This window comes from Limulus polyphemus, unplaced genomic scaffold (genome assembly GCF_000517525.1).
Source record: "Limulus polyphemus unplaced genomic scaffold, Limulus_polyphemus-2.1.2 Scaffold5009, whole genome shotgun sequence".
Classification (NCBI taxonomy): domain Eukaryota; kingdom Metazoa; phylum Arthropoda; class Merostomata; order Xiphosura; family Limulidae; genus Limulus; species Limulus polyphemus.
In genome coordinates, this window is record NW_013670619.1 from 20,480 (window position 1) to 32,476 (window position 11,997).

At 36.2% G+C, this 11,997-nt stretch overlaps 1 protein-coding gene across 1 annotated transcript in view; it reads left to right on the plus strand.

The window, feature by feature from the left end:
• LOC106471990 (dynein intermediate chain 2, ciliary-like) overlaps positions 1–11,997 on the plus strand; it is a gene marked incomplete at its 3' end in the record, with an annotated part of 70,048 nt that overhangs the window by 18,865 nt on the left and 39,186 nt on the right. The window contains exons 5-6 of the mRNA XM_022400603.1: positions 923–1,003; positions 2,404–2,527. Of these exons, the coding sequence (XP_022256311.1) occupies positions 923–1,003; positions 2,404–2,527 (205 nt within the window). The remainder of the gene's footprint in view (positions 1–922; positions 1,004–2,403; positions 2,528–11,997) is intronic.

Genomic DNA, 11,997 nt, shown 5'->3' on the forward strand with positions numbered 1-11,997 from the left:
CTGGTTTAGAAGTGGTGCAGGCTTCCATAGGTTGTTGCATTCTGTTTTTTTACCTTCCCCCCCCCCCCCTGGTCTTTTTTTGGGTGCTTTTTAAAGTGGGATCATATTCTCTCCAGACCCTTCACCAACTCAATGTGGGATTCTAGCTATTTGTAAGTGGAGGTAAGATATTATATCAGAAATCAACATTTTCCTACACTGAAAATATATTCCCGATAGATATTCACCTCCTTTTACATTTCCCATCCAACCTCCCCACTTCCAGTGTAGGTTTTGTATGTACTGCCCGATCTCGAGGTGATTTTGGGCTGCACTGAAGAGAGGGCACTAGTGACAATTGGAGTTGTGTTGAACTCTTATTGATGTAGGATTACACCATGATTATTTGCATGATAGTCTCATGTTAGGGTAGATGGGAGTATCAAAGCTAGTGGCAAGTGAAAATTTGTACATGTGCACCTATAAGTATAAGTATAAGTTGAGAAAAGCTATTTGTAGAAGGAGGTAAGTATCTATCTTAAATGCATTTTCAGTGTAGGAAAATGTTAACTTCAAACCACTACTGTGTTTGTTGTATCCCAGCTGTCCTTATGACCTCTGTTATTAAATTAAACACCTCTTTAGCAATAAATATGGCAGGCATAGTGTGTTTGAAATACTATTATATGAAAAAACTATTGGAAAAAAATTATAAGGGTACAAATATAGAATGTAGTTTTTAAAATTTAGATTATATCATGCTTCACCAGCAAAAGGCATTCACACTGTAACAATGATCTTTGTCCAGTGGTTGCATGCAGACTAGCTAATCTACAAAAAAACAATGTTTATATTTAAATGTTTAAGATAATGATATATATTGTAAATACTGTAAAATGGAGATAAACTCCTTTCTTTTTTGTATATCTCTTTCTTTTGGAAGGAACTGAAGCAAGAAGTTACACGCATCTTGAAAGCTGACAACCCACAGGCTCCACAGAATGTTGTCAGGTTCAGTTTCAGGGTAAGTCAGTATATTCAAGTTAAAACTCCCATATAAAAGTTAAAAGGCAACTATTTTATATTCAGAGAATGTGAGCTTTAAGGTTTATACTGAAATTCAAACAAATATAATATTTGAATAAGTAGAATGAATACCTATAGAATGATAGGTTTCTTATTAGTGAGTGTAATACATGTAAATACACCAGTTTGATTTTTAAATATAATATTGTGTTAGTACAACTGACAGGAATAGTGTTTAGCCATTTTTTTCCCTCTTCAGTTGTTGAATTAAATTATCCTGATTTTTAATGTAAGTTAGTAAGTACTAAAGAACAGAGTTTATCTAGTGAATCAGTCATATAATTGTAAAAAAAATTATATTTTGGCAGTATTAAATTGTGAACATATATTCACCAAATGATGCATTTGATCAAGTTGTAAATTTAAACTGGTTTTCATCAGAATTTCAATCCATGATTTTATATGTGAAATGTAGTACAAAAATATTGAAAACAGTCTCAACATGTTCTGAAAAGTAAACTAAATTTCTATGTAATAAATATTTTGAAAACTTACTTATAAAATATTAAAATCCACAAAGAACAATGTTTTATAATACACAATTAAAATCTTCATTTAAACCGATCAACAGTTGCAAAATTCACTCAAAAACAACTTGATCTTAAATAAGGATGAAGGACTAGAAAACCAGAAAGTATGTAGATGGTGTGATCTTCTTTTTTGAATTGTAAACTAGTAGTCACATGACCATGGCTTTTGTACTTATATAGCACACAGTAACTTTTTTCACACTCCTGAAGATTACGTAAAACCACATTGATTGGTTTTAATAAAGATTTTAATTATGTATTATAAAACATTGTTCGTTTGTGGATTTTAATATTTTAAAATATACACAAGTTCCTTGAATTTTAAACTTTTAAAGATCTACTTATAATTTTATATAAGAGAACTAATAGATTTTTAAGTATGACATTAAATGACAGTGTAATTGTTATAGTGCCTTATCTGACTGCCATATCACACTGGCCTGAGTGTATCTTTTATTTAATATCCATGAAAATTCCTTTATTGGTTTCATTAATTCACTTGCTTTTAGTTATATACATGACTCTTGACTTTTCCCTAAGTAGGCTTACCAGGCAGATAATCCATGCTTTGTATAAATATTTGAGTAGCATATGAAACATATCTTTTTGTGGGGTTTAAAATTTTCTCATAACCTATTTATAGACCTTAAGATTTGGTCACACTTCTAACTGATTCTAAATAAGTGATAGCTATTCATAATTACTTGCTAGTGATTGTCATTCCTTAGTTTATAACAAATGGTGTTTCTTTTTTTTAAAGAGTTCAGCCTGTCTTTCAATGTATACTAATGCTATGCTAAATATTTAGGAACAAAACTATATGCCAGTGCTCAGTATTCCACAGCTGATTGTCCATTATGAAAAAAGAGGAAACCTAAACCCCAAGAAAGGGATACAAGAATTAATACAAGCCCCTGAAGCAAAACAGCAAGGTTAATACATCAAATAAATGTCACTTGTGTGTGTGTGTGTGTGTATATATAAATTGTTTTTTTTTTACCTGTAGGTTTTAGCTGTTATAATTTCTGGTTTATAACACTCAAAAAGTCTTACAAGGCCATTTTCCTGAATGATACATAATTCAATAATAGATTATGTCTAGTTACTTTGTTACACTGAAACACCACTTGCTTTTTGTTTCATCAACTTGTTTAAGTTACAACTGTGAAACTGTAAAATCATGTTTTAATGAAAAAATGTTTCTTCTTTTTTCATTTTCATTATGTGGCTCAACTGATAGGCTTTGGGTGTGTTAGATCCCATAAGTGAGTTTATTTGGCCAACACACTCTTTATTAATCATTAAGTTTATACATTAAAAACTTTGTTACAAATAAATTTTGATAGGAACGTCCCATTCCAGTAAGAAATATAAGAAATAAACTGTGGTCCTCTACAGTCTTCCATAGCTAAAAGGTTGGACCATTCTGCATTAAAGCACTGTACTAATGATTGCATTTGACTATTCAAACCTGTTGATACTCATTTTTATTACACTGATTGCTAACAGATAGTTATAAGTATCAACAATACAGCATGTTCTGTAAATGTTTTGATGAGAATAGTTTTGAATGTGGACAACATAGAAAATACAAGCAAACAATAGTAAACAAATAAACAGAATCTTTATTCACAAACAATGTGTAAATCTAGAACTACTGACAGGCTTCTTTATTCATTCTAAAGATTACTACTAGCTGCTGGGTCAGAGTGAGCAGGGTGAAAAAGTTCATCTACATAAAACACAGATGAGATAAAAATAATGAAGATACTATGCTGTCAAGTCAGACCAAGGTTCTAGTGCAGTATTTCCAGATTACATATACAGTCTTGGCCTATATGTTTGCATATTTTGTAGCACATTATTATAGGCATCATCATCATTATTATTAGGATGAAATACAAATACACGTAGTGCTGTCAAACTGAGAAATACATGTTATATTAAACATCTACATACATAATTTATATAATGAGACAGGTTCTGTGGACACAATGAACGATTTATTAGAACAACAAACAATTTTATTAGACACCTGTATAAAGATGTTTAATTCAACATTTCACCTATTACAACAAAACCTTACCAAAACATATAATGACAAAATATAACATCACATTATTATAAATAGCATCAGTAACCTTATATCAATCCATACTAAACATTCAGTATTTGGTTGGTCCTCTTTGCGCTCTGATAACCTCTGCAAAGCAAGATGGCATGCTGTAGATGAGGTTATTGATGTGATACACTGTGATTTCATTCATACTTGTCACTAGAAGGCACTGCAACTTAGCTACAGTAGCTGATTTAGTATCATAATTAGCAATTTTCAAGCTCAGTTCTGCATATCAGTGCTCAATGGGATTACAATCTGGAGACTTTGCTGGACATTACAATCTTGTAACATCCTCCTGGTTGAGATAATCCTGTGGGCAGTGTTATTGTCATTCTGGAATACAAAGTTATTGCCAAATGTTGCCGTAGCATATGGCAGAAATATCATCTCTATATGATGCCTGTAGAAGACACTATTAATGTTTTCCTGGAGGATATGAAGAGCAGTTTTTTCACCATGATGAATAGCTACCCAAACATGTACTGCACCACTTCCTGTATGTTCCATGTGGGAAAGACAGTCTTTCCTCTTCTATTTTCCAGGCAAACAATGAACACAAATCGTACCATCGACTTTAACAAGCCAGAAACAGTGTCATAACTATAAGTTGATATGCTGTCTCACCCAACTAACACAGTGATGGCAGTCAATTCTGGTAAATATCGGTTTGTAGATAGTACTTATTGCAAAATAACCTTGTTTGGTAAGTCTCCTATTCACTGTTCTTCTGAATACCCAGTAATGAACGTGTTCATGTCTTTTCTGGCATATGGTGTTGCAAAACTTCTTTCGACCTTGACATGTTAATCTGATCAAAACATGGTCATATTGGGCAATAGTTTATCGGTGTGTATTAGTAGACTTTCCTGGAACAATGTTTTCTGTATTCCAATGACGTTTCAGTATTATGAATAAAGTACATTGTCCTAGCAATATCCATTTGCTTCATACCATTTCTAGACAGTTGAACAATTTGATGCCCTATAACTTCTGGCATATGACAAGGCATGATTTTACACCAAGTACAAAGAAATTGTCTGAACAAAGCATTGATCTGTTTTGAAAAAATTATACCAAAAGCACACCCTTTTGTACAAAACAGGTGTGTACATGTGTTTTGATGAACCAGTACTCAAAACAACTTATACAGAACAGAATAACAACTCATACATGTTTGTCCAATCATATGCTACTATCTCTGTTGCTACTCAGGCATTTACTCAATAACTACTACATACTTATTAACAGTGACATCCATGTAGAACAGTATGCAAGCATTTTGGCCAAGACTGTATCAACAGTCATTGTCTTTACACCTAATTTTCCCTTCTTTAAATGAGTATGATCTTTCTCCAAGAGGGCATGACAACAGAATCAAGGTCAAACAAGTATAAACCATGTAGAACAATTCTAGCAGCACGTGACTTTTGTTTAAGATAAATGATTGATACAAAGTTTTTTTATAACCTTCACACACTTAGCTTACAAGGATGTTGAAAGGACATATAACACCTACAGAAAAATTTATAAAAATTACTTGAATTCACCTAGATAAAGATATATTCTTTACTAGTTGTGGAAACCTAAAATATAATGATATTTTCAATTATCTCAAAGGTATAAGTCAAATTATAAACACAACAGGAGGCCAAATGTCAATTAAGTCTATTAGCATCTGCTAATTCTGTGTTTCTTTCAGGAAGTATAATAGTGATTGATATTCAGCATTGGTATCTATCAATATGTACAACTGAGACATATATCTTTGTGAGAAACAGTTGTGAAATTGTTCAAAATAAAGGGTAGATATATCAGAAGAATTTATAAAACACTAAGCACTTATCTATTTTTTTCTTACTGTACCATGCATATAGCTGGTGTTATAATCAATTTTATTATATACAAACCTATCTATTTATGTGCCCATGATGTTTACAAAAGTTTGGGACATAACCAGATTTCAATAAAGTTTAATACTTAAAATTTGTTACTTTGAACTAAGTTAATAACTTATGATTTATTTTGTGCTCTGTGTTACTATTTTAACTGCAAATGTAACTGCACACGTGTGGTAAATGTTTGCTTGATAATCTAGTTATCGGATGTTTTCTTTTATGTACTAAATGATACCACTTAACTAGAAATGTAATTTTACACATCTGTGACACTGCTTTTTAAAATAAGTTACCTTTTTAAATCCACTGACATCTGTAATTTTATTTACTAGTTTCATTGAAAAGTAGTTCCACATGGAAACTACTGTTTCATGGGATAGTTGTATGGTGTCCTACTATATCTTGTGTGTGGAGGACTGCTTTATGACTATTACATGAAGTAGAGATACTTTTGGATTATTGTGATTCTAATTTCCAATTGGTGGTCAGCTGCAAGAGAGAGAGTTTTTATCTTAGTGAGTCAAGATTTACTGGTAATGTTTCATCGGTTTTGTAATCCTTTATCTGTTACTTTTGCTTATTGTGTGAGTTATCTTTACGTAATCTTTAAAAACAGTCAGTTTATAATACTTTTCAATATAACATATATCAGAATGTAATGTATTGGCCATTCTTTTGTTTTCTTTGACAAATAAGTTCTTTATCCTTGCTTCAGCTTTACAAATCTTGTCTCTTTTATTCAACCATTACAAATTACTACACCTATCCTGCCACGTACTAAGTCTTCTTAACCTCCAGTTGTTGCAGAAAATAATTAACTGTGTACTAAGATTATCCTTGAATTACTAAAAGAAAATAAATGCATTTTAATATTTTCACATGGTTTGATTAGCTGTAGCTCAGAGATCCTTATTGACTAAGTTTTGACTTTTTTCCAAAACGTACTTACCTCCTCTCCCACTTATAACTATTACTCGACTGCCAGGGTTTCATCTTTTCTCACTTGCTTCATTCTTTAATACCCCACTCAGTTGCCCTTAGCAATATATGTCTTGTGATACTCTCCACCTACATCAATGCATCCTCTATCCTGGTACTGTATATAAGCACCTCATTCAGATAATTTGATCACTTTTTCTTGACAAAGCATCACTAATGGGTTCCCAGTATTATGATCATTCTTAGATAATTTGAACATTATCATTTTGTCTAGTTGATTTCCTAACAGTAATAATAATTTTTGTTTCTTCAAATTGACAAGCTGATTATTGTATGAATCACCAGATTATTATATCTGGCACAGAGGCCAATTGGGTCTCTCCTTTCCCACCTCTTATATCTAGCGTCACACAACAATTAGGGAGAGGGAGGTTCACTCTTGGTTGAGACTGTCATTGATGTTATTTGTAATGAGATGGAGACATATGTTCAGATCTGTGGTGGTTCTCCAGGGGGCTCAGAGGTGACATTTGAGGGCAATCTTAGACATTTTGGAGACACTTTAGATTCTCTTTTTCCTGTGCATTCTGTTAGTCTGTTGGATTTCCAGCCCCCCTGTGAGTCAGTGGTAAGTTTTAGGACTCGCAGTGCCAGGGTTCAGTTCCCTAGGGTGGACACAGCTGATGGCCTGCAGCTGCTTTGTTCTAACAAAACAACTTACTTTAACTTACAAGAAAGGAGGCCACTTTAGGATATGTTGCTTTTGATTTGTTTTTCTTCTGTTGGTATTTTGAGTGTGTGATGTTTTAGACTTTTCCTGGTTGTTTTGTATATATATATGGAAATTGTGGTTCATGCTGGTAGCTTTACTTCTTAGTTGCATGAAGGAACAGTTAGGTCTTATCTGCCACATTGTCAGAACCTTGTGATTTCGCCTACATTCCCTCTAGTTGTTGTTGGAGTCTCGAATTTCATGGGCTTCTACAGGGGGGATCATAGTTCCACCCCTATTTGTAAGACCAATTCCCAAAATCAGATCTTTGGTACATTGGTACTGACAATAGATTCTGTTTATACACTAGGTTTCCACTGCTCTGTCAGATCACCAGCAGCGTTGGTGATTATTGTATACCTTCAAGTGCTGTGAGCGCTTGGTTCCAAGATTTTCTGGACATGTGGTAATCTTACCCATCAGTCCAGAAGTTTTGCAGGTCCTTGGGCCACAATTGATCATTCAGTTCACATCTTCCCCACTCTTATCCACCCAACCCATAGGGTTTCCGGCTACCTAAGTTCATCAGGATTTGGACCTTAGTTCTAGGGTTATCTGAGTCTGGTTGGTCTGGAGGTAATGAGAGAGTCAGGCTAGTTCTTCAGAGATTTCATTCCTGTTGGTTGTTGGGCCTATGAGGACAGGAGAATGATGTCTAGTCATCAATCTTCCTTGTCTGTATCAATGCCTAGATTCTCCAAGGTTCACAAGTTTATCATTCCTCAATCTGTGTTGATTTTTTACTGGGATTGTAGATGTCCAACTTGGTTGTAATTGACTCTTATCTGCTCTTTGCCTTAGTGACAGAGTCCCACTACTATCAGCGTATGTGGTACACAAGGGTCAGGTACTGCAGTTCCGAGTTTTATTCCCTTTGGTCTCGCATAAGCTTAACATTGGTTCTGCTGTATTGTACAAGTTTTCCCATCCCCTTCATTCCATTGTCTTGTGCACACACCATTCCATGGACAACTGGTTACTACTGGCAACATCTCGTCAATTCTTAGACCATCACATCCTACTTCTACTTTCAAATACAACCAAGGCAGGCTTCTCTTTTGGGACTGTGACATCTATTTCTGCTTCAATTCAATATGTAATTAGTCTGGGTATTTTTTATTTTTCAACTCAGCTCTCAGTTGGGTTCACCTGCCTCCCATCCTGCTCAATGCTTTCGAATAGGATGCCATCACTCTTACACATGTCTCCTTCTTCCACTGCACAGATAGCTTTCTCTCTTCTGGGAATGTGGGCATCACTTGAATCCTTCATGCCTTTGGGATGAGAACACAATCAATTCTTTTATTAGCCTTCAACCAACCAGGGATCATACACATCTATTTATTGGTTTCCACAGTTTTCCAGAGTCATCCAGAGTTCCATTCTTTTCATAAATGCCGTGCTTCAGGGATGGAGTATATATACCAACAGTCAGAAATTACAAAGTATGCACAGATGACGAGGATTCTCTACAAAATGTTTTCGTCCTTCTTGCTCTTCAACAGGAAAGGTCTCATGGTCTGGGCTTCTTAAGGGGTAAATCATCAGGTTTCACTCTGACTATTCTGCAATGGTGTCTTATGTTTCTCTTAAAGGGGGCATATGGTCTAGGGCTCCTTATATTCGAATTTTGAACCTCCTTTCTCGGGAGTAGACTTATCACCCTTCTAGCTTGCCACGGGTGATGTCTGTGGTAGCAGATCCTTTGTCCCAATACAAACAGATTCTCCCAACAGAATAGATATTGCATAGTGAAGTTCAGTTGGATTACCTCTCATTTTGCAACTCTAATTAGTGGGTTGGCCTCTCATTGGATCACCCAACTACTGGCAATTTGGCCTCCGGTACCTCATCTTTGGGACTTGCCAATAGATGCTTTCCATCTGGACAGGATGGGATTACCACTCTCAACCTTCACTCCATTTGATATGTCTCTCTGGATGCAAAATATGATTTATTCCAATCCATTGTCAGATCCTGTTGAGCTCACCAGATTGGTTGCTACACCTGGGTTTCTGCTTCTGCGGTCTCTTCCAGTGTGTATAACTCTTCCACTTCTTTTTAGGCTCTCTCTGTGGAGGCAGCCATGATCAGATATGGTACACCCAGCTGTCCAGAAGCTCAAGTTTCTGGCACAGAAGTCATGCTGTCTTTCACACAGCATTGGGGTTTAATTTCTAAGGTTGACATGTATCTGGCTCAGTTTCTGCTTAGTCTGAAAGTCACTTTTCTCAAAGGTAATGACATACATGTCGGCAATGTTGTATTAAGAGGAGATTGAACCCTTTTCAATCAGTGATGTCAATCATAACTAGTTTTTTTGACTTGGCTCTTTGACATAGGTTTTTGCATCTTCCAGAATCGCCTTTGTTTATGGTGGCCTTACCGACTACAATTTTATTATTGCAACTACATACTTTTGAGTCCCCAGTACTCTCCAGATTCCTCACATTGTTTGGGTAATTGGTCCCAAATGACCACTCCAGTTATCTAACAGGTAGATCCAGGTTACATGTTCTATCTATGCACCTGTTTGTGACCTAATTCTTATATGCCATATGTCCCCTTTACCTGCAGGTTTATTTTTATGGCTGCTGATTTACAGACATCAACAGTCAGAGTGGTTTGCACTGTTTGTTCACGGGCCATTTTCTCATTCTCTCTACGTTCGCAGATCAGTTTGTCTTACCAACCATTCTATCAGTCCTTTTCTCTGATTCATCTTCTCACTCTTTCTCTCTCTATGTCCCATCAGATTTCGATCTTGGGCATGTTCAGTGAGGATTTTGAAAGTCTTGTTAGAGATACTACGAAACACTTTATTCTGGGTTCTCTTTGAAGGCGAGGTATCTTCTGTGAGTCACATCTACTCAGATTTCTCTTTTCTATGTCTTTAGCATTTCATTTGAATTGCCCACTGGAGGTCAATGTGCAAACTGGTATGTGGATCTCCCCCAATACCTTTATATTGCATTATTTGCCTGATTTGGCAGTCTCTTCATCTGAGGGATTTTACCTACCCCCTCTAGCTATGTTAACTATTTCTGCTACATTATCCAGAGGGGGTGAGTATTTTTATTTGTAACTTTCAAGGTTCCTTACTTTGTTTTCATAGGATCCCACTCTGTGGTAAATGTTACCCAGACAGGTGTGCTTTTCTCAAACAAATTTCGCATTAGCAACCACTAATTCACCATAATTACTACCATTTGCAACAGGCTCTGTAGAAATCAGGTGTTCCATAAGACCACATAGGAGCTCATCTGGTGGTATTACCATACTATGCTGGACCACCACTCATGGATTATTCTGAGTAAAGCTAAAGTGGATCCCGTCCCTCCCTGCCAATCATTGGGTTGAATAAATTGGAGTCAGTTTGCTTTTTAAAATTTTGGGAACTTGATTCACCTATTGCACTGTTTCCAGAGCACTGTTCCTCAGGGCTCTCCAATGTGCACATCCCCCAGATTCTACTAGTGGAGATAGATAGTCCTTACTACACCCAGTTTCCAGTCACTGGGGTGGTGGACTGAGGTTTTTCCTCCAGAGTGTTACAGTGAATTTTTCCACTCTTGAAGAAGAGGGCAAAGTTGGGGGCTCTCCAACCTGGGTCTCTGGATGTTTGTTTCCTAGGTGTTGGTATGAGTGGCACCAGCCTATGCGAGAGCCTACTCATAATACTGGTTCAGATTTGATGCTCAGCTATCCAGTTGGGGTGTGCATGTCCCTTCTTTTTGATCAATATCAGTTCAGTGTATTGTTCATGGAAGAAGTTCTGCTATCTCCTCCTAATTCTGAATGCAGAGTGTTCCCATCCTGGGTCATTGTTTGAGCACAGTTGTTCCATGTCCTCCCCATAATTCTGGGGGCAAGTGGAAGGCTCCTTGCCCACTTAGTCGGGGAGTGAGGACGAATGTTTATAATTCCAGACTGGATGAGTTCTGTTCCTTTGGTTGAGTACAGCATATATGATCCTGTTATTCCAAGCTTGGGGTGTTGCCTTTCGGGCTTCTTCAGGTGGAGGAGAAGGTTTCTTGTAGTGATTCCACATCACTCTGTGTCTACATGTTGGGATCCAATCAAAAGTATATCTATATATATAACATTGCAGTCCAATTACCCTAGCCACCGATGTGCGAAACAGTGACCAAAACCCTTTAATTCACACCGAGAGTAGTGGAACCTCAGTTGTCTGGTTGGGTCTGGGCTATAGTGATTATTACTAATGTAGTAGGTCATCAAGAAATTAATGTTACATTTTGGAACACTTTCCTTAACTCCCCCCCCCCCAGAAAAGTACATTATGTATAATAGTTAAATGAACCACCTAAATGTCACATTAGTGTAATATATATAAGTGTAAAGTTTTGTGTACTCTAATCCCTTATAGTGATGGCACACGCTGAGACACAGATTTGCCATGTAATGCTGTTTCAATACAAGAAGGGTAATAATGCCCCTGTAGCCGCAGAGAATATCAAAGAAGTTTATGGAAATGTTTTGAATGCTCGTAAGTGTCAATGATGGTTCAGAAAATTTCGTTCAGGTGACTTTAGCCTTGAAAACTGTGATGGAAGGGGCCGACATGTTGGAATTGATATTGATGCTTGTTGAGTCTAACCCAAGGTAACACACTCATGAAATAGCTCTGAAATTGCATGTCTCTCATGAAACAAT